The sequence below is a fragment of the Gavia stellata genome, chromosome 6 (assembly GCF_030936135.1).
Source record: "Gavia stellata isolate bGavSte3 chromosome 6, bGavSte3.hap2, whole genome shotgun sequence".
NCBI lineage: Eukaryota > Metazoa > Chordata > Aves > Gaviiformes > Gaviidae > Gavia > Gavia stellata.
Genome location: NC_082599.1, coordinates 52545841 through 52569084, shown reverse-complemented (window position 1 = coordinate 52569084; position 23244 = coordinate 52545841). Strand labels below are relative to the sequence as shown.

The 23244-nt window shown below is 45.5% G+C and overlaps 2 protein-coding genes across 2 annotated transcripts in view; one reads left to right on the top strand and one right to left on the bottom strand.

Moving 5' to 3' along the window:
* Positions 1-4694: 4694 nt before the first annotated feature.
* SFRP4 (secreted frizzled related protein 4) lies at positions 4695-14124 on the bottom strand. The gene is made up of 6 exons (XM_059818949.1): positions 13683-14124; positions 13434-13514; positions 13278-13343; positions 10384-10582; positions 7082-7145; positions 4695-4883 (listed from the first exon to the last, which is right to left on the bottom strand). Exons 1-6 carry the CDS (start codon positions 14122-14124, stop codon positions 4695-4697), a joined length of 1041 nt encoding a protein of 346 aa, XP_059674932.1.
* A 1798-nt stretch (positions 14125-15922) lies between these two features.
* EPDR1 (ependymin related 1) overlaps positions 15923-23244 on the top strand; it is a 29414-nt gene continuing 22092 nt past the window's right edge. Inside the window, exon 1 of the mRNA XM_059819025.1 lies at positions 15923-16215. Within this exon, the coding sequence (XP_059675008.1) occupies positions 15923-16215 (293 nt within the window). The remainder of the gene's footprint in view (positions 16216-23244) is intronic.

Here is a 23244-nt window from a genome sequence, read left to right as displayed (position 1 = left end):
AATAAGAGAAGTGGGGGAAAAAGCTTTTTTCCCCGCCAAGAAGATGGAGTCAATCAGCTTGTGGTTGTGAACTGCTGCACTGTTCTTCCTTTGCTCTGACTGCTGAATGAGCTACACTGGCAGGTCAGACCTCACAAGTATCTATTCACTTTATCCAGAGTTCTTTGTGAGCAAATGATTAGCATTCTGATTACCTTGTTCAGAGGATAAATACTGATGTGCTCTGAGGATCTATAAACTAAAGTTTTCATCATACTGTAACCAGACGAATCAAAATACTTAAGGTGTTGGTCTGGTTGGGGCATCTCTTGATCACTCTGATGCATCCATTAACCTTCTATCAGTAACATAGACCGCCTGACATATTTAAGGTACTTTTGGAGTTTAATCTTAGTATTCTCATCTAGAGAAAAGGAGTGTGTCCTCCCTTCCAGATGCTTTCCTTTATGCTTATTGCCATCCTGGTTTATCCACAAGCCTTTTGGCAACAACAACAGGAGCCAGTCTGATATTAATAGATTACCTGGAACACCCTGAATTTACTGCGTCTCTAAGAAGCAAGTTTGAAATCCTGTTTCACCTTCCAATAAGGCTGGTGTTCAATTTCGGAGATGTTACAAGAAATATAGTGTCAGCAGTTGAAATTAAATATAGAGCCTTGACTATATCTAATTAGAAGTAATGCACCTCTATAGAAATTAAATACTTATTAGTAGTCCCTTGCAAGTTACTGGGTTTTACCATAAATGGAAACATAATTTTGAATCTTTCTTGACCCACACTGATGGTTTTATATTTATTTACAAAATTAATTGGAGCTGATGTGGTTTACCAGAAAAATCTGGTTGAGGAAACATTTTCAGATGTGCATTTACATTCAACTAGTAAGCGCAACCAAAAAGTGTGTGTCGGTTGTGCATCATTGGAGTAAATATTTTTTCAGGTTTCATTCATTTGGAATCTGAGCTACAATGCTGGATAAAATAATTTAAGAGCTGTTTGAGTATTTTGGACTGGAAAATCTTCTTTTTATTTGTACAGGAAGTATTGCTCAGTTATATGCAATGACTGGACAAAAGTAACAAAGCTGCAACACTGACTTGAATTAAAGTGACCGGGTCATTCAGGTCCTGCTGGAGGGGGGTTTATGACTTTTTTTTAAATGTGGTTCATAAAAGAGTTCTGATTTGCATTTACAGTGAGCGTCTAAAACAGTGCCAATTATTCACAATTAGAGTAAATATTTTTTCAGGTTTCATTCTTTTGGAATTGAGGTTAGAACATTCAGTGAAAATATTCAACGGCACTTCTTACTAAACCGGGTACATCTGTGGGGGAGGTAGTAAGAAATGCACTAGAAACATCTGTTCGGTGTTCCAGGCAATTTTTATTTTGTATGAAAAAAATGCCAAGCCCCTCAGCTGTAACACTGAGAGAAACACTTGACACTTCAAGTTTTAGCCTGTTAACTTTTTCAGTGGTAAATAGGCACAGTAATTACTTTGGTCCATCAGGGGACTATTTGCTCATTCTGATAAACTGAGGTTTCACGACTCCGGTGCTGGAGTGCACTGGCATGGTAGTGACTACACCTGGCCATGGATGTGGATGAGGAGAGGTGAGTCCGACTTTTTGCCACATGCCGGGGAGCAGAAGTGGTGAGCGGGCCACGTGGGGATGTGGGAGGATACATCTGCCTGCTCGAACAGCCCTCGCTCCTCCAACATCTGTTCTGCACCTTTGCAAGGGAAGGGCAGGGGGCTGGAGGGCGGGTATGTTCTGCGTCTGCATTCAGCCAGCATTTGATGTCACAGTGAGTTAATAATTATAAGGGATTTTCAAAATGGATTGAATTATATTAGTGATGAATTGGGTTGACCCATGTCTTCTTAAGAAGTAGAAAAAAATGGATTTGGGAAAACAAAAGGGAACAGTAAGGGAAACCTTAGTCATTCATTCCCCCATCTGCACATCTGTTCTTTGTATTATGATATCCCCTGCTTTTTGTTGTATTGCCTTTCCTTCTTGAGTATTTTTACCATATCAGAATGAAAGTTGGTCAGCATAAAGCATACATAAAAATGTCAAGGAGTTTGGAAACACCGGGCTTGGTACATCAAAGTTTATTCCAACATGCTGGAATCCTCAGTCCAATGACGGTAACTTACAGAAGGAATGGTGACAATTCTCTGTAGAAAATAATTTTTACATTTTTTTCTCCAATATCAAAAAATGAAAAAAGTTTGATTTTAACAGTTTTAAAATAATATGTAATGTTGCTATGAAGTCTAGCTAGCTGTTCCAAAGGTTTCATTCAACAAACACCACACTTGACGATGTCCACAATAAAACTTGTTAAAGTGAAATATCACAACTTCGATATTTGTTATTTCAACATCACATTGATAGGACTGTCGTTCATTTTTAATACCTTATACATATTTATTGGGGTACTTTAAATCGGTATCAATAGGTAATCAAAGCTTAAGAATTCCTGCTACACAGTAGATAAAACTATTTTAGAAGCTTTCCAATCATACTGATCTTTTAGATCATGCTTGCTTAAGTCAGCATTTTCAAACTCACCTCATTTAGTCACCTGCCGTGAAATTCTGCCTCCTTTGATTTCTGTTTCAGTTTTTCCATTTCATTGTACAGGATTAAGATTTCACCTATAGTCTGTATTTAGGCACCTAAGTTTGTGGTCTGTTTTTTTAGACATGTCAAATACACATAATTCCCACTAAAGTCAATAGATGCAATATATGCTCAGCATTCCTGGCACCTGGATTGAATTTTGGATCTAATTCTGCAGATGTACCATGGCGATAAAGTTCTGCATCTGCCCAGAATTAGCAGGAAGGGCTACATTCAAATGCTGACCTTTGCATATTTTAGCCAACTGCTCAAAACTCAGCCAATGATTATGCAGGGTTGGTTTGTTTCCCCCTGAACTACCCTATACGCTATTATTCAATTTTTCTGTAACACCTCTGTCCCTTTGTTTTAAGCATTCAGATTTGGCATCTGTGTCTTCAGCTTGAGTTAGCGTATTACCAAATACATTACTGCTGCTACCAAAATCACTTCAGCATATTCTGCCTTAAATTTCATGCATGCAAATGTCATTGGAATTCTTGTAGTAACATAGATCAATATACTGATACGACCAGTTGTAACTCTTTATGTTAACGTACACAGAACTCTTTTTTTTTTCTGACATAGACTCTCTCTGTTTTAGAAATGCTGATTTTGTTTTATAGATACCAGAATTGCCAAGTCTAGTCATTTGTTTTGCTGCAGGAATTCCTGAAGGTCTTTAAGTGGTCTATCACGAGCTCTTGCAATGTTAATGCAGGTGATCTTCTTATGTGTTAACAGAAATCAGACTGTGCTAGCCATACTGCCTTATCCAGGTAGAGCTTGGGCAGGAATAGCATAAATGCCAACTTGGAGTTACACCAAGTAGATTTAATCTATCACCTTTGCTGTTGTAACACCTCACATGACAAACGTTGTCAGTAAAACTTAGTACATAAATAAAAGCATCTGCTTTGCCTGTGACCCTTTGCGGGATAAATGTTACCTTCTGATCAGCAAAACTGCAAATAGCCAGTTGTTTTGAGAAGTTCAGGAATATGGACAAGCCATATTTATTTATTTGTTTGTTTGTTTATTTATTTGGTATCAGAGAAAGATTTAGAAATATGGTGTCAAATGGTAAAAAATATTCCAAATGAACGCTGAGCCACATGAAGCTCTATCTTCTCTTTAATACTGTACAGTAGCTGTCAGTTATGTTTAGAATAATGCTTCTATTCCAGTTTTCATAACAAAGCTATATTACAGAAAACGTGTTACTTTTAAGAATTCTACAGATCTGCTTCACTTCAATCTGTCCTTTTAAAAAATACTGATTTTTCAATTAGATGCTTAAATATATTTGAAATTATAACAACAGAAGCCAGCCTGAAGTACAATAAAAAAATTAAATGTCTGCTTTCAATGCATTTTTGCTACACAAACCCACCAGATCAAATACTAACACTGTAAGCATATTTCTGGCACACACATAAAAATAATCACATAATGCATACCCAGATGCTTATTGGTAAACTATGCTTCTGAATGCTCTGAACAAGGGCTGTGATTCCAAATAGCAGATAGAATCAGCTCCAGCGGCTGCAGTGGTGGCTGCCCCAGATGTCTGCCAGAGGTTACCATCCCTCTGCTGCTCCTCAGCTGCCACGGTTCTCCGCTCACCAGACTAACTCACTGACTAACTCACTGACTAACTCGCCAACTACTAAACTGGTGCACTTTCTGAGGAGAGAAGAGATGCCCCATGCAGCTCTCCAACCTCTCCAGGGAAGCAGGGCAGGCAACCGGCATAAGGAGTTAAAACCTCTGGCAGCCAAGGCTAGATCTATCTAGACTCGCAAATCAGAGCCCTAAGATAAAGTTCAGTCAGCTTGAATATGCCTACCACGTATTAGTGCAAACCTACACTCTACGGCTTGCAGTGGCTTGAAAGGAAAAGCAAACCTTTAAAAATAAAGTGCAGCAAAAATGTCTACGTAGAAACTGCCGTGAGTTTTTAAGTCGACGAGTTCTGGATTAATAAAACATGCCGACCAAGCCAGATTGTGACCCTCATTGTGCAGGAGAAGTCTTTCCTTTTGGAAATTTCACACTCACACTTTTTTAGGGTTGATTTCTTTCTGGCCATTTCTTATTTTAATGGCCTTTTTGGGGCCACTGACCAGCGGGTTGGTGTTCTTGGTTGATGGCTTTGGGGCTCCACTTCGACCACTGCGTCCTGCATTCTGGTTCTTACTACGGGCCGTTCGCAGCTTTTGTTCTTGCAGTCTCTGTTCCCACCTCTGTGGAAATGCAGAAAAAGAGGCTGAGTTAGGGAAGGACATAATCATAAATAATTATGTCTTTATCAAAGCTATCCTGACTATCCTTTCACAATATATATTTAAACACACAGCCACAAGGGAAGGTGGTATTTACTTTCTGGTTCTGCTTTTCCCTGGGGTGGAGAGGACTGGGCATGAAAGAGCTTATGCTATGGGCAGACAATGGAGATGACCACTGAAATCACAGTGTTCAGAGTTGCAGTGGGATGGTTGTGATAATGCACCTGTAGCTTTATTCAGCAGCATCCCTGAGAAATTTTGAAAAGCAGTTAGATCAAAGAGCCGACCAAAGAGAATAGCTGATGGATTTCCAAACCCAAAAGTGCAGTGGTTAGAAAACAGGTTTTTATAGTGAGGTTAAGTTGTTAGGCAGTCCAAAATATGGAGAGATCCACAACGCTGCAGCAGAGACTGCAGTCTTTCGCCTCTAGGAACAGAAATACTTACTTTAAGGAAAGCTAGGTAGATAGTAGAACCTGGACAGGGTTTCACCTCTCCCCTCTGTTAATGAACTTCCTCTTCTGAAACTCCCAAAGGCAGGGGCTTTGCCCAGTGATCAGAGCAAGAGAAGTGCTCTCCAGCTTTCCAATTTAGTATCTCTGCACTGACCCTGATGCAACTCGGACCCTTGTCCTGACTAGAGAAGAGACCCGCCATGTTGTGGTTATGTTAACAGCTGTCTTCTGTGGTCCACAGACAGCTCAAAACATTCATTTTGAGTGGTAACTCAAGAAAAAAGTTGGATGGAAGTCTTCAGAGATGAATGATGGGCATTAAAATGAAGACGCTGTGATACCTAGCTGCATACTGGCTATCTTTGTGTAGTCAAGGTCATTATACGCATCTTTATAAAACAAAAACTATCAGCAGTCATTTAGGTGTGTCCCACCCAAACATGTTTAAATGGGGATTTATTTTATGAAATTATTAATATCAGGGGGAATGACACATGCTTTGAGAAGTATTTTGTTTGGCAGTCATGCATCTATTTGACAGTCTGGAAATGAATGTCCAAACAGGTTTCAAGACACAGTTAGAAATGACAAAACAGTGTGAGGAGGCCACTAAAACACACTGTGTGCCAGTAACAAGCCATTAAGTTGACAGCTAAAGGATTTCAAGAGTCCAAGTCATATGTCAGTATTCTCCTAAATCCCACGTGGTATCATCTGCAATTGCAATGTATTTATTTTTTAAAGATTTAAAGCATGTTTTCTTTTTCATACATAGGTTTTACATAAGTAAGTGAGGAGAAAAGGGAATGATAAAAGCATCAAATTTGATTTCCTGCAAGAAGCTGGTCTGTAATCTAAAAGCTGCTATTTACGGATACATGCATCTTTTTTCCTCCTCTCTACCAATTGCCAGCAGTTCATAATTAAAATAAATATACATGTATGTTCTTAATGCTCTGAAACCTTTTCTGAATTCCAGAAATAACTTTCTTCCATCTCTAAAAGTGTGAGGAAGAGTCAGACATTGTCTTGATCCACCCTTTCTTTCCATTATAAAGAGGAGTTTACCCGCAGGGAGTGATAGCAGGTGCTATCCTAAAGCCCCAAAAAGCAAGGGCATCTCCTGCTCCTGTCTCCCAGGTCTCTATACTATAGACTTGTCCTTCCAACGTTCCCTGAAACCAGTGAGGGGATGCCCAATACCTCCAGTAGGTCTTTAGTGGAAAGTAACTGGTGAGAAGCCTGTGTCTCCAGCCTGCAAGCTTTAATGCAGCAAAGCCCATTTATCCAGTGCAGTGGATTTTAACTTCCTTTCTTAGCTAATGCGGACTATATACTCATCTGCATATCACCTATCTGACAGTTACTTGCCATAGCAGTGATGTGAAAGAAATTCCTAGAGTCATTATTGTAATAAGCCAGAGTTCACACAAAGATCATCCAACCATCCTATTTAGGGACAGTTTGCAGATAAAATAGAAATAAGATTTTAGAGACCCTAAAATGCAAGACTAAGGTTTTCAAATTTTCACTTACACTTGTATGTAATTATGAGGTATGAAAACGCTGACGTGAAAATAATAATACCCACAGGTGTTATGGATATCTGAAAGTCAAGCAAGTTATTCAATGCTGAAGTAGAACAAAGTTGTTTAACATTTTATCAAGAACATCAGGATTCTTTTCTTTGGTGGTGTTTACCTTAAATCTTTTGTTTAGTTGATCCTTCCATTTTTCAACTAGACATCCATCAAGCAGCATCAACCTGAAAATTAAGAAATAAATACAAGTTATAGATATTTCTAATTTTGATTCCTGAGATGTTATTCCAGATACCAACTGAGGCTGAAATGAACCAGCAGGTACTGGTACTGACAGCTTCTGTGTATGGGACAATAAGCAGAAAAATATTTTTCTCCATCCCTAAATGCTTTCTAATGGATTTCTAAATGCTTATATGGATCCTTCTGAAATTCTATTCTAAACTCTGTAAAAACAGGAAAAAAAATTTTCAAAAGAAATGAGATTTTACAGCCAAAACTGCAGCACATGGACAGTATTGAGAAAACATTTAGAGCCCTTTGTTCTCACCTGCAGCTATTCTGCAGGGGAAAATTGTCCTGCCTTGATCACTGTTAACAAAAAGTGATCGGTTGGGTAACATCCCACAAAACTGTTTAAATGTCTTTATCACATATATTTTTACTTACGCCCACTATATGTTTGTGTTTGTATGTGTGTGTGCGTGTGCAGAAGAGCAGTTTAAATTGTATTTTGTATACAATTGTGGCGTATATATATGTATATAATAATGTATAAAATACATAAATAAGATACATAAATAAAATACATAAATGTATTTTACTTCTGAATAGAAAAAAAAAGCTAGGTGTTACATGCACCAGTTAGTAAAGCTCAGCTGACGGTAACACGTTATTTGACCACTTACGACAATTGTCTCCATTGTTACCTATAAATACCTTAGGACAGTATTATGTATTTCCTACATGTAACTACTTAATGAGTGCTTTAAAGTATATTCAGAATATGTATGGGCAGTGATATTTGCCTACCAGTGAAATCTGGCTGGCGCCTCTATGAAAATACTGAGCCTAGGCGTTATGAAGTGAACAAAACAAAAGTGTAACTCTTTAATGTATATGCCTTAAGCAGCTTCTAAAATAGTTTATTCTAAAGCAGTCTGATGTCACAGCTTCTAAGTCCCACCCTAGAAATCATTACTTTATAGCACAGGGATGCTGGAATTTTTGTTATATCCTCTACTGCTAACTATTTAACTATTTAAACTTTTTTTTCCCTTATTTTCCTTTTTTTTCTTTTCTTTTTTTTTTTTTTTTTTTTTTGAGATGCTGGGCCTTAATATGCCCTAATGACATTTCCCCAATTCTGGAATGCTTTATTTAAACATCAGCATTGGCCGAAGACATCAAAATACCATTATTCACATAATTCCATACAGCACTTTGCTGGTGGGTGAGGCTTACACAGCATAGCAGGGCCTGACTCTCCAGTTTCCATGAACAGCGTTGCTGCTCATACCAGTTCAAAAAGAGTACAAAATGCTGCCGCTCGTAGCTGTTAGCCACTGTGCATCCACTTTGCCCAAACATGAAAGTACTACAGTGAGTGCAAGCCCTGGAGAATCAAGACCAACATGATACATATCTCCTTTTCTTTCTGAGGAAAGATTAGAGAATTAACATATAGGATTGACACTAAGGCCACATCATGATGAACGACACCGTAACACAGTGTACGTCTGAGAACAGCTTTCGTTCAGGTCAAATTATTGAGTGAGACCCTAGCCCTGTTGACGGGCAATGGGTGTTTTGCCGTTGACTTCAGAGAAGCTACAGCTTCCACCCGTATTGCTTCTGGCATTTTAAAAAGCTACTGTAACTCAAAACCTTCTGTTCGCATGCCACTGAGTTCAACAGGAAACACATATAATAGTTGATGTTTCTTTTTCAAATCCATTTTAGTACACTATATGAAATTAAAAACCTCAGTGACCTTTAAAAACCATCACAAAATATTTAGTGAATGGTGTGTTTTTCCATAGTAATGGAGAAGCTGATTGTGATCTTTCACTTTTGAAATCTCCTCTCCCTGACAGCCTCCTGAGGGTCCTCTCCAACAAAGCTCTGCAGCTCAGAGCTCCTCGATCGCAATCTTGGTCATGGTCCTTCTGCGTGACTCAGAGTATGTACTCCTAAAATGGCTAACACAAGCAGAGGGCTCTAAGTTAATCTTTGTGAAATACTTCCAGACCTGGAGGGGCAACATGCTGTGTAATAGTAAAACACTGTGCCTGTTAGCTCACAAAAACAAGTTAAGGTAGTAAGGTATCAGATGGCAACTTTCAGAAACACCTATAGAACACACTTCAAATACCACCACAAAACTCATTGAAAATATGGATATGGCCCATCAAGTTCCGCACGTAGCTGTGCTATGGTTCTTACAAGTGCACATGTCAATTAACAATTCAATTAACAGTCACATCACTGTACGCAAAACCAGCCTGCACATTTTACGAACAGCCTTACCTCTGACCCACAGCACAGAGCCACACATACCTACCATGCCACAACCTGGTCTGCTGGCCCCTGTTGCTACAGGCACGCTTGGGGTGCTAAAGGGGACGGGATGTCCCCTTCTGCCCCGGGGACCCAGAGAGAAAAGGGAGCTGTGATTCATCACTCCCTCCCCTCCAGACCAGCATGCTGGATTTCCTTCCACGCCTGGGGCTAGGCTGACTGCCAGATGAAAGGTCTGGTAAAGTTAGTTTTGTTTTGTCTTTTAATCATACAGCAGGACTGGCAAGCTGCTCTGAGAGTATTTACTTTTCATCTGCCATCCGGGAGCCAGAGCTCTAATGGCTGCAGCTTTGGCTGGTCCCGGTACAGCTGTGGGATCAGAAACATCTTGCTGATGGCTTTGGTCCGAAGTGTGCATAGGCCGTCGGAGAGGGCCTGGCTCTCTCTCCAGCAGCTCTGCAGACGGGAGATGTGCATCATCTCCTGTCCCCAACCCTGGGGTCAGTGAGACAGAGCTATGCCTTCCCCATGGTCCTGCCAACATGGACCACCATCCACAGCCACCATCGGGCTTGTAGCATACAAAGCAGCTCATACCTATGGAAAACAGTCCTGGAAAAACACTCCCAAACAGCTGGAGATGCCTGAACTGCTGCACAATGCATTAGGCAATATGCTGTCAGTGCCTAACACCACCAGGATTTACTGTCCACGTGCGAGCCAGGTTTTGTGAACACCGCATTGCGTCTCAGAGCTGAGGCTGATTAAGTGGAAAAAGTTAATTGCGAAGGTAATTGAAACATGCAGCTGTATGTGTGAGTTATCCTAAGAAAAACTGTCGGCAAAACATGTTCATGATGAGGAAAGGAGCTTTGCTGGTCCTCCTTCCCGTCTGTCACAGCTAGCTATAACGCTTTTCTCCACCACATCGCCAGGGCTCACCTTGAGCGCCATTCATAGCACATGATGAGAAGATCCTGCTTCGGTTGAAGAGGTGGACACTGGCAGGAGGAATTTGTAAGAAGAGGCACTTGAGACAGAGGAATTGGCGTCGAAGACTTGAGTATGTCTTTGACTTCAACCACCGTGGTTATCTCGTTGCAGCTCCCTCTTTCTATGCTTTTTACTTTAGCGTGAATGACTGCAATTAGAAAAATAGAGGCATGAGAACAACACACGGTCCTAGAAATTTAAACACATCTCAAAATTAAATAAAACATACTAAATTGAAAGCTGTTGTTTCGGCTGTGAAACTAGAACTACTTCTTCATGTGTGGGCACATACAGTGGCTTAGAATAACAGAGGCCTGATCCCAATTTGGTTTTCAGTAGGACTGTTGACAACTGTGAAACTAAACATGCGCTTAAATCTTTGCCAGATCAGGCCAAGCGATCTTGCCTGGAATCGCACACACAAACAGCTCCTTTGACTCAGATTTGAACAACCCCTCGCATAAATCGCACCCGTTCTATAGCCACATCTGGCTATTTCCAATTAAGTAATGAATAATTTACCTCACAGACAGTTAGCATGAATCCAGTCTTTTCAATAATAAAATCATTTCCCTGTAGGTTGCATCCAGGAACTAAAGTCTTCTCTTAAATATGAGAAAGAAGGGAAGGTTTGGAACAAGTAGTCAAAAACTAAGAGGTTTAGGATTTTCGTGATTTACCCGGTTTACACTTTTTTTCATCTTTTGCCTTTGGATTATGCATCGGTAGTAAGATCCTCATATAAAATAGACTCTGAAAAGGGTTCTTCTGACTCTGACTACCCAAACATTCATGTTTTTACCTTTTATTGAGGAAAACTGCATGTCTGCATGGATGCAAGAAGGTGAAAGTCTGTCGATTGCTCTGAGGATGATCCCTGGCTAACTTTGCACCTGCGAACCCTGGCAGTACCCACCGCTGCATCAGTTCACCCACTCTCTCTCGTGAGAAGTACCAAATCGGAGAAAGGAAGCACAATTTTTACGCAAAGGACTTTGTGTCTAGGAAATGTCAAAACAGGAAGGGTCCAATTACCAAACTGTAACAAAATTCTTCCGTGAAAGAAGCATGAGCAGTGTATGTACCACAGGGCGGTCAGCCTGCAGCGACACTGTCCCTGGCAGCCACCAGGTCAAAAGCCTTCAAACGGACCTACAACTCTTTGGAATAAACTTCACATGTAGAAAACAGGAGACCAGAAATTTTAATGTGGTCTGGGGTTTTACGTGCTAGCTTTATCAGAACATGTGTAACAGCCACAAAACACATGAGGGATTTCAGTTTCAGAGACTCACAATCTGTTTTCAAGTCTGATTGAAACCAAGTTTTGACCAGCTAGAAATACAATTTGGCTGTAAATGTTACTTTAAAGGATTTCAGAAAAATTTTTATTTTATTTGCAATTTGTTCTGCCTTGTCTTGTCTCCCAATTCATTTCCCACACAAACATGTCTAATTATTTCAGAGGAGACTGAATAAAAATCTACCTCTCAAAACCAAAATCTTGATTTCACAAATTCAATGGAATTTCATTTTGGACCCCAACCCACAGTTTTTATTCAAGCAACACTCCCACTGAAGTCACTGGAATCAGAATTTGTATGGCTAACACCTGTATTTCATTTCAGAATAGCCACTTTATATGACTGCTTTTTCATGTATTTCAGACAACTGTGGAAGTTCATTGTCCCACCTGAACATATCACTATGTTGTACCAAGATGGATTAAGGAATTGTGTAAAAAGAATATATGACATAAATGCACCAAAATGCCATGACAAAAAAAAGTGTACAACCACCTAAGTTAGAAGTTCAGCTTGATTATTCTCACCAAACTGGGGGTTGGATTTTTTTTCCCTGTACTAACAAAGAAGCAAATAACTACAAAGTTGCTTTCATTTGATATCAGACAAATAGGGATTGACTGGAAATAATAACCCTGTTGCGTAAGAACTGAATACATCCCTTGAAGAAACAACTTTTATCTGAGAAAAAGACCATAAAGTACAAAAAGACGATGATACTGCATGTTACATTCATAGTTACTGGATCTTAAATTCATAGTTAGGGGTTTTCTATTGACATTACAGATATTTAATCTGTTATTTATATAATCTTAGTTAGACTTCTTCCTGACTCCCAGCATCAGAAAACTGGAGCAGGGAGAGCCAGGAGGGAAGAGGGATGAATACGTACTTGTATTGCCAATATGTCCTGCAACATATCATAAAACTATCGGCCAACTCCTCGTCTGGCTGGTGCAAATTGCCACTGAATTCAAATAATCTGTGACAATTCCACACCAGATGAAACTCTGGCTAGTAAGTGAAAGAGTATACACATTTGTAAGCAACAACTTTTTACCTTGCTTCAGCTTCGTTCGCATTTGCAAGTTTTATTTAGGTGATAAATCTCTGTTTATTCCGCCTGCTGGACGAAAACAGGAGCTGGCCAAGCAGCACACGGTCATGCTCACATTAGACGTAACTGCACTTACTAGAGTGACCTTTACAGTAGCAAGCACCCTTTCTTAGAGCGACCTGTTGATGCCAGTGCACATTACCGACATTTCACTGCTTTTGCCAGAAACACACCATCATCTGCGCAATGACTACTACTGCCTGCACCAGCTGCATGCGAGTGGAGGGTTTCGGAAGAGGACGGCTAGGTGTCCTCCGGCAAAAACCCACTTGGAAAGGCTGCAGTGGAGTGGTGTCCTCACACCGCACTTGCTGGATGGGGCCTGGTGTGGGTGCAGCACCCACCCGGGGCTGCCTAACTCACGGAGGGGTGCAGAGGGGAGTGGGACGGGCAAAGCGAAGCGTTTTCCCCCATGCACTTACTGTAGCTGTAGTTCTTGGCCAGGTAGGTCGACAACGTAGGCTTTGTCTTTTTGCACCTGCATCGCTCTTCAAGGGAAGAGAAGGGGAAACGGTTGAGGGGTGTCAGAGGGGGCCTGGCTCCGGGGAGGGGGCGGTGGGGGGGCGCCCGAGGCTCACCCTGTCCGCGGCTCCTGCAGTCGGGCTCCGGGGGTCTCTCCGGCACCAGCACGCCCTGCGTGAAGTCCGTCCACTTCACATCTGCAAACAGAGGCGCGGCGGGGAAGGAGAGCTGTCGGGGAGAGGCTCCCGGGGCAGGGGCGTGGGGGTCCCGCCGCCCCCCGCCCGGGGCGCCCCGCGAGGGTAGAGGGGGTCCGCCCTACCGCCGCCCCCGGCCGGCCGGCCGCCCGCCGCCCCCGGGGCGCTCACCCTCCGGCAGGTCGGTGACGATGGCCTCGGGGGAGATGCAGACGCCGCGGTCGTAGACGGGGAGGTCGTCGCAGGCGAGGCTCTCGGGCCAGCTGTGGTTGTAGCGGCGCATGATGGGCTCGCAGCCGTCGCGGGCGCGCTGGCAGACGGAGCGGCACGGCTTGATGGGGTCGTAGAGGAACTCCAGGGTGCAGATGGGGGCGTACATGGCGCAGAGGAAGAAGGGGAGGACCGGGCTGCAGCCGGTGCCCACCAGCTCCTCGTACTGCTCGATGGCGAGGACGGCGTTTTCCTGGGTGCTGTGGTGGAGGTGGTTGGGCATGCGGGTGATGTTCCAGGGCATGGAGCGGCACATGGGGATGCGCACCGCCTCGCACGGCGCGCCCTGCGCCCGCGGGCTCACCCGCAGCCACAGGGACACCGCCACCAAGGCGCGCAGCATCCTCCTCCTCCTCCTCCTCCTCCTCCGCCGCCGCCCGCCGCCGGCCCGCGGGTCGCGGCGGCCGAAGGGCGCGGAGCGGCGCTGCCTCCCGGCGCCCGGCTGCAGTCAAGTCGCGGGAGCCGCCGCGCCGACAGCCATGGACATCGCTGGACCGCACTTATACCGGTGGCACGAGTGACGTGGGGCCGATCGCGCTGCCTTGGCAGCACCGCTCCTCCGGGGGGGGGGGGGGGGGGGGTGTGCGCGCGCGCGCGCGTGTGTGTGTTTTGCCGTGCGGGCACGGTGACATCACCTCCACCCCGTTTAATCCCCCGGCGACATCACTGCGTCTCTCGTCCGCGGCTCCAGCTCCGTTTCAGTTTTCATCTGTGTCATAAACTCCTTCAGGTGGAAGCGGAGCGGGGCGGGGGAGAAAAGCAAACCCGAACCACACGCGTCTGCCGCGCTCCGACGCGGGGAGAGCGGAGGAGGAGGCGGGAGGGACGCGGGAGCCGCCGCCGGGACCCCGCTCCTGCGGGGCTGAACTTCACGCTGCACCTTCCCAAGGGATGGGGAGCAGAAACTTTTTGCGCGCTTGTGGGAGCTCCGGCGGCCCTTCCCGTCGCCTCCCGGGGGTTGCAGAGTTACCTCCGTGAGCTCGGCACGGACGGGGAAACGCGTGGGGCGGACGGGCAGGCAGGCGGGGAAGTTGCTCTTTGCCCGCTTTGCTCGGGACGGGGGAAGCGGCGGGGACCGACCGGAGCCGGGAGCGGGCGGCGGGGCCGGGGCAGCGCGGGGCCGGTGCGGGGCTGCTCTGCGGGCAGTCAGCTCTCCCCCCCGCCTCTGTCCCCGCACAGTCGCATCTGCAAATGGGAGGGAGAAGGGACTTCAGGTTTTTCCCAAGCTGTTTTTTATTTTTCTTTCCTTGGTGTTCCACGGCTGCACGCCCCTGATGCAGCGGAGCAGCATGGCCACGCGGGAGCAAGGGGGTGCCTCCCACCCCACCTCTGCTCCCCCGTGCAGTCCCTGTGCACGGAAAAGACCTATGGGCTCTCCCTCCACCGTGGGCAAATGCCGCACCCCAGCCTTTGAGGGAGCCGCTGAGCAAACAAGATTAACTCAACGCCAGGTTGTGGCAGTGGCCTGGGAAAGCCCCGCGTGGCTCAGTTTGCAGCTCCCGGGCCTGCCCCCGGTGGTGCCGCCGATGATTCCACTTGCAGACCCGGCAGAGCTCAGGCCTGGGTGCTGCAGAGCCGGAGTACCTGCGGGGCACAGGCTTCCCCCTCCCCTTGCGTGCGAGGAAAGCTCAGCTAGAGCGGGCAGGGAGCAACAGTGGAGAAACCTGAGAGGGCGGTGGGAGAGGAAGGGATGCGTGTGCTTGGTGACACTGTCCGTGGGGACCCACTGAGATTCCTCCCTCGAGAGCAACATGAAAGCAGCGTCACCCAGCGGGTCCCTCCTGTTCGTGCACCCCCTCGCTCCCAAAGCCCACGCAGAGTGCCCAGACGTACCCCAAGGCTCGGGCCTTGCAGGTGCCCCTCCGGCATCACCCCTCGCGCACCGGTGGGTACGGCCAGGGCAAGCACACCCTCCCGGAGTGGGGCGGGGGGGGGGGGGGGGCGAGGGTCCCTGCCGCCCCACTGCCTCCCGCTCCCCCACCCCGCTTGGATGCAGCAGCTGGGGCAGAAGCCGCCTCTCCCCGCTGGGGTGATGCGGGTTTGGAGGCGGGCCGCCCCCGCCCCTCCGGCGCAGGCCTGCCCGCCCGCCCGCCCGCCTGCGCGCCGTGCGGGGCGGCCGTGCGCGGAGCGGGGCGCGGAGCATGGCGCGGGCGGCGGGCGGGCTGCGGCTGCGGCGGCCGCCGCTGGGGCCGGGGCTGCTGCGGCTGCTGCTGCGGCTGCTGCTGCTGGGCGGCCTCCTGCTGCGGGGCGGCGGGGCGGCGGCGGGGGCCGGGGCCGGGGCCGAGCCGTGCCAGGCGCCGCGGCAGTGGGAAGGGCGCACCGTGTTCTACGAGCACGGCACGGGCCGCAACACGCGGGCCGCCCTCTCCTACGACGGCCCCAACCAGCGCCTCCGCATCCTGGAGGAGAGGAAGGCGCTCATCCCCTGCAAGAAGTAGGTGTCCGCGGCGGGACCCCGCGGCGGGGCCGGGCCGGGCCGGGCCGGGCCGGGCGGGGCGGCGGTGTTCGGCGCAGAGCCCGGAGGCGCCTCCCGGGGGGTGTGGGGCGATGCGCGGGGCGGGGGGGGGGGGGGTTGTCCCTCGGCCCCCCGCGTTGCGGGGCGGCACCTCCCCTGCGTGAGATGGGGGAGCGGGGGGGCGGCAGCGGCGGAGCGCCTTCGGCGGGGCCGGGGGGCACGGCTGCGGGGGGGCAGCTGCTGGGAATAAGCGGAGATAGAAAACCTGCCACCGACATGGCTTGTATCCGTACGTACATACAGAGCGAGAGATTTATGATCAACAGTGTCAGCTTTTTACCTTCGGAGGGACTCCTCTCTCCCAGCTGTTCTGGTTTTTTAACGGAATGGGAAGCGAGTCCAAAAACACAGCCCAAAATGTGAGGTGTAACGGGTTTAATGAGGTATAATGAAGCGATTACACTCAAACATGGGAATAATGTCGCGGGGGGCGGTTCTAGCCCCGTAATTTGCTAACGAGTTTGAGTCACGTTTACAAGTTCTCTGCTTGTTCTCGGTTCCTGCAAGTGCTAAGTCAGTGCAGGGTGTCAGGACGCATCTGTTACCTATGGTACGGGGTACTCATTCACATTGCACAGGCTGCCCAGCCCTGGAGGACCTCCCTGTTCTTAATTTATACAGTATGTGTCCATTAAGCCCATAACTAACCCGACAAAATCCCTGCATCATTGTGCATTTCTTGATTTGCTGAAAAGTAAGTGTAGAAAAAAGCTGGCCGAAGAAGGGCCTCTTTTTTCTCCTGAACCTGCCAAGCTCAGGGCCTGACAGGCTGGGTGGAAGAAATGGTCAGCCCAGAGAGCCTTCCTGAATGAGACATTTCTGGGTACCGACCATCAGTAACTCTCAGATACCGTGTCAAGACCTACTAGCCAGTGTGAGGGTAGCCAGTCTGCCTGTACCTCCACGCTCCCACCTAAAAATTGTTCAAATAATAGTGCATCCATCCTGGGGATGTGTAAGCCAAGGTGAAGACCAGCCTAGAAATGCTGTATCATCCAAACTAAATGGTTTCTGCTGTTGAGATCAATATTCCTTTTTGCTCCTGGCTCATTCTCCTGACAATGATCAATTTCTTACCAACATCACATAGTCATTGTTTTAATCTTTCCAAAGTGTATGCTTTTCCTCGGACCTTCCTCTGACAGTCCCAAAAGACTCTTAAAACTGTTTTATGAGTTTCATTTTCAAGCTTAGCTTTCCCTCATTGTCAGCTTTTTTCTTTATTACCATTTTCATATAGGAGCCGTATGAGGAATGTTAAAGGCAACATATAGTTAGTTGTCTGTTGGTGGCCTGCTAACATACACCATGGAGTCTGGCACTGGCTGTGCTCGTACTCTCCTTCTTCTAGAAGTCCTAGGTTGACCTTCATGTTTGACAAGCACAAAACCACACTACAAAGTCTGATGCAAGCCTCTTCTAGCTTCTAAGTTATACTGAGCTCATTTCTTGAAGCTTATGTTCATTTTATTTGAAAACTTTATTTTAAGGTTGAATAATTATTCTGTTTTCCACTCTGGGACAGATTGTGGCTTTTGCCAAGATCTGCTCTTTTTACATTTTTGATAAATATTTGCTCTGGACGCAGTTTTGTCTGGGCTGATAGTGCTAGAAAGAGTCAGAGTGCAGACAGGTGCACTTGAAGCATCTCTCTTGTTGGCTTTTCCTGTATTAGTTTTTTGTTGTAGACAATCTCTGACCTCAGGGATTCCTGCTGTTCCCAGGCTGACCATATTTTCTGCCATCCAAAACTGGAGGGTGGTTTTGTTATGTGCACAGCTAGTGTCTGCTAAGGGCGTGACCCAGCTTCCATTGAAGTCAACGGAAAGACTCCCATTGATTTCAATGTGTGTTGGATCAGGTCTGGAGTTGTGATCACAACTTCATTTCACTGTGGACACAGTGAGTCATAAACTGAAGCCTTCAGAAGTTAGAAGCGAGGGGATTTATCCTGCCGTTTGAAAAATAACCTCTCCCCCACTCTGTTTTGACGTTAGCAAGAAAAGGGTAATTACGCCAAGGCAGTGACTACAAAAGCAACAAGGAAAATAGTGCTGTCCTGGTCTCTAAGGAAATTTCAGTCTAAATTCTCACAAACGGACACATTTTGCTCCTATCAGATGTAACTTACATGCAGCAATCAGGGTTGGCCAAAGACCAAATTTTTATACAAAGTGTTTTCTGAAGCTTGCAAATGTGGACCTTAATCAGACACAGCCCTGTTTAAGTTAGTTGACAGAGGTTAATCAGGGACACAAAGATCTGCCTGTGTGGAATGGCTTGCAGGCTCATAACCACAGGAAAACCTGAAACTTTCAGTTTTTATTGTAGGTATATGTTTCAAATTCATGTAATTTGCTATGTGGCATTTTCATACCTACATCAACCCAGTGTTCTAAGTAAACTCCTGAAAAGTAACCGTAAGGTCAATAGCCCATCGCTGCTTCGTTAACATCGCTTCTTCGCTCACTAATCACAGAATCACAGAATCACTAAGGTTGGAAAAGACCTGTAAGATCATCACGTCCAACCATCAACCAACACCACCGTGCCCATTAAACCATGTCCCGCAATGCCTCGTCCACACCTTCCTCGAACACCTCCAGGGATGGTTGTTTCAGCCAGCTTGTCGGGTGTGTGTTTCTCTGGGCCGTATTGTTGACTGCCTGCACTCCAGCTTAGAGCGTAAAAACTACTAATGGTGATCCTAGGCTCAGCTTTTTAGGGGAGAACCTATTCCAGCTGGATTCATTACTAAACTTGCTTTTTTGCTTCTTTTACAGCCCCAGCCTTAGCTACACTCTGTGTCTCTCTATTCCCCTTATGTTTTCTCCAGTGTGCCTTGTCCCGCTGCTTCTTTCCCCTTCAGGATCAAAATTTTGGGGATAGTCAAAGAGGGCAGGGAGAGTCTTCTCTTTTTGTTTTGTGTAGCGCTCAGCTGATAACCAGGAGAAGAGAAAAGAAGACAAACAGAGGTTTTTATTGAGTAGATTGTGCCATTTCCCATTTGGAAGAGGTTATGCCAGTAGGGTTTTTGTATGATGTGAAAGGAGAGCACTTGAAACAGTTCCCTAGAGCTCTTAAGGGAGAGCTGTGTCACGTTACTTGCTAAACACAGAACATGTTTTTTAATGCTTTATTGCCTACTACATGAAGTTACTTCCTCTTATGCCCTCTGTATATTAATCATTCGTTGCTCCTATTCAACCCTCTGTTGGCCACCATCTCAGGACACTTTACAAAATAGGTAACAGCCATCCAAACAGGTTTTGCTGTTGGGGCAAAAGTGTTTCATTTTAAGGTAATGTCCACTGGTTCGGATTTGAATATGACATCATTGCAAACCAGTGAGAAATCCTGGCACTGCAGAGGTCTAAACCAAAAATCCCACTGACTGCATTGTGGCCAGTTTCAGAACTTCACGTGCCCTGCATCACCTTTCATTTTCTTGGAGAAGAAGAGAAAGAAATGTGCTGCCTGGCACTGCTGAAGCCACTCAGTGGGCATTAGTGCTCAGTTATGAAGCATGAAGTTGGGAGCAGAGCAGAAATCACACAGGTGGTGTTTAAGGGCTGGGGTGTTACGTATCACATGCCATATTCATAGTTTCACCCTTACCTTCCATACTATTTTTCACAGAGTGATTTTCAGGGGAGGCTCAGTAACAGTTTGTCCTATGAGAAATGCAGTGGTGGGGAGAAAAAAATTTCTGTGTGGTCAGGAAAGTCAGTAGGAGGAAGAAAATTCATTTCTCTCTTCTATAAGTGTATTTTAACAGTAACTTCCATGGGCCATTGTACAGTGTGCGGCACATTGGGATGCCTATGTATTTGAGACTGCTAGGGTTATTGTCTTAACAACCATAACTGCAGAGCAGAAAAACAACCTGGAGAAATAATATCAGTGTTTATTTGAAAACAGAACTGCATGTTGGTAATTTCTTTAGTTTCAGTTGTATTTGCAAAAGACAGACACAGTTATGGGCAGGATTAACTCCTTCACTTGGCAACAAAAACTGCTAGTACAATAGAGGAGCAACAAAGCTGCGTTTAGAGAAACACGTCTGTTATTCCGGCAGGCTGTTTGCATGCATGTGTCAATCCCTGTCCTTGACTGAAGACAAACAGCGTATGGTCAGGTGCAAATATAACAGCATTCATCTGGAGAAGAGGTGATGACTTTTCAAAATAAACAGAGTGTGGGCACGCGTGTCTGACTTATCTCAACTACTTCTTAGTTGTTTTAGGATGTGTGATTGTAAAGGAAAAAACAGCGGTGTCTGACCTATTAAAATCATATAATCCGTCCGTTCTGTGGTCATTATGGTGACTCAACAAGCTAAGTATTGAGCTACCCTGAGCGACTGCAAATTTGTTTCCCAGACTTGGTTTTGGGAGTGGTTTCTGCAGCTTAACATTTAGGGGAATGAACAACGGTCATGGGTAAAATTTTCAGAACTGGCCAAGTTACTTGGGAACCCAAGCCCCATTTTTTAAGATTATGTAGAGTGTGCAGACTTCTGAGACCCTTAATTTGCAGTGAAACATAGAATTGAATTTTCAGCAGTTTCTCTAAATCTAATGCAAGTTCTTGGGATCTAAAATGCTTCATAAGCTGCTGTGTATATAAGTCAATTTTGAGAACAAGAAGTAAGGGAAGGTACTCAAACCTCCTGCATTTGCTTTCCTCCCATAGGTGCCAAGTTCTTTCAGGTGCCTGCTGCTGGTAACGACTCTGAGTTTGGAGAAGGCGGCACTGGAAAGCTGCTGCGATGGCTGCAGGCTGGCAGTCAGATGCTAGGCAATAGCCTGAAGCATGCAGCAGTTGTTCTAGTGAGAGTTGTGTGCCGTTGGGATACGGAGGACTGGCTGTACAAGCCTCCACTTTTGCATTCCCATCATAAGCCGATTTACGAGTCAGTTTACTGAGTCCCTCAGTGATGCTCCCTGCCAAGACAGTCGGTTCCTTGGAGAAGAGCACTGAGCAAGGAGGGAGCAGTGGTCCGCAAGGGCTGCGTGGAGGAGCATCTCGTCTCGCCCAGACTGTTCATTTTGTTTGTTTCTGCCTACAAAAGGCAACAGCCATTTCCCTTTCCAAGTTCTTGATCTTGTTGGAGGTCGGCCAGGCTATACAGTTCAGGGAGGCAGTGAAACTAATTGCCTTCACTGTTACAGGTGGCCTGGGTGGGAAGAGATGAAAACATGTCTCGGGGAGGCGGTTGGAAGTCTTCAGCCATCGAGCTGCAGCACTGACAAGCAAGTGGACTCTATCAGAGGAAGCTGGGAAGTGTTGGCTTACCAGTGCTTTTGCTGTCTTGTGTTTTATGCTTTTGATGATAACTTCCTTGGACAGCAGCATCTTTGTCAGAGTTGTGGGGTAAAAAAATTAAAAAAAAAAGATAACTGAGTGTGAACAAAGCAGATCCATTGCTTTGAGATGCCGTATTCTATTTAGTGTAGCGTTCTCAAAACCCTTGTTTATGCTGAGTACTCTGGAGCCGTTTCATACGCACCCACCCAAACTGCAAAGAATAAATTGGCTCTTAAGTTGGAAAGAGCAGGATCCACAAAACCCTTTAAAGCTGGAAAGAAAATATAGATAAGCAGTGTCCAGTGACCCCAAATTAATTTGCCACAGTGCTGGTCAGTGTGTTTAGAAACTGCTGTTCGACATTCAGTGGGGTTGTTACTATCACAACGGTTATAAATATTGTTGACTGGATGTTCTTAAAAAAATAGAGATCCTCATCAAGAAGTTTTGTTTTTCTATAAAACATTGTTAAGTGATAGCCACTGGCATCATATTGCTGTTGATACTAGTGAATATTGGCTTAAGCCTTCTATCTGTCTGAACCCTTTAAAGTTAGGGGAATACTTCCTCCCACTTACTGTGTCTTCCTTGTCTGTTTGAACTCTTTGGGATAACATGTGTTTGCATGGAAACTTAATGGCTCATTTTGTACTATTGGACATTATAGTAAAAACTTACAAGCAAAACCAGGTTTGCATTGAAGATATAGTATGTCTACATTTCTGTAACTCAGACCAGAGGACCAGTGTTTTCACAAGATAAATCACTGTCATTTTTGTTCAGGGACTTTTAAAATTATTTTTTTCTTCGGTAGAGACTTAGAGTAGAGATGAATAGAGAGAGAGATTCAAGTTCATAATTTGTTCTGTGCTCACAGACAGCACGCAGACAGTCAATGGTGACGTGACTGCACAGCTAAACAAACACGATGAAAGAAATCTTTATATTCATGATCTTAATTTGGGCTCCATTCAATTTGAGGCCTGATGTAATTCATATGGCACAAATGGCAACATCACACCTATTCTCACAGGACCAAATGCCATTTGTCTGAAAAAGTATCTCCTCTGAAAGGATAAACCGTAATCTTCTAATTTAGGGCTGATCTTGCACTGCTGTACATTGCTTTCAGAGAAATCCAAGGGATAAAAGCATCCAAAGGACACTTTACCAGTTGATGTGTTAGTCCTTCAATTGTAATCTGTTTAAGTTAAGGATACAGGTCTCCTTAACGTAAAAGGGCAGTAATTTAAAACGGTTTTAGGTGTTCAAGAGAGCATTTACTGGACTGCCTTCAGAAATGCCTCCAGAAATTTGTCCGTTCGTGCAGTTAGTATATGCACTATAACTCTCTATAATCTTTCCTATCTGTAGACTCTCAATGTCTTCCCATCCCGGTTTGGTTCATCACAATTACAGTGCATGACATGATAGGGTGGTTTAGGGCATGGTCTCTTCCCAATGACATGTATCCATCAGTTCCCTGTTGTGGCTGTAGCTGTCCCTGGGCTGAGTGGTGGGTGTGTGCCGGGGCTCCCCTCATTACCAGGTGATGGAATACGCTCTGGTATTGTCCCAACAGCTGGGGAGCAGCTGCGGCACGTTCCTAGGAGCAGGATTTAGGAGGTACTACTGCAT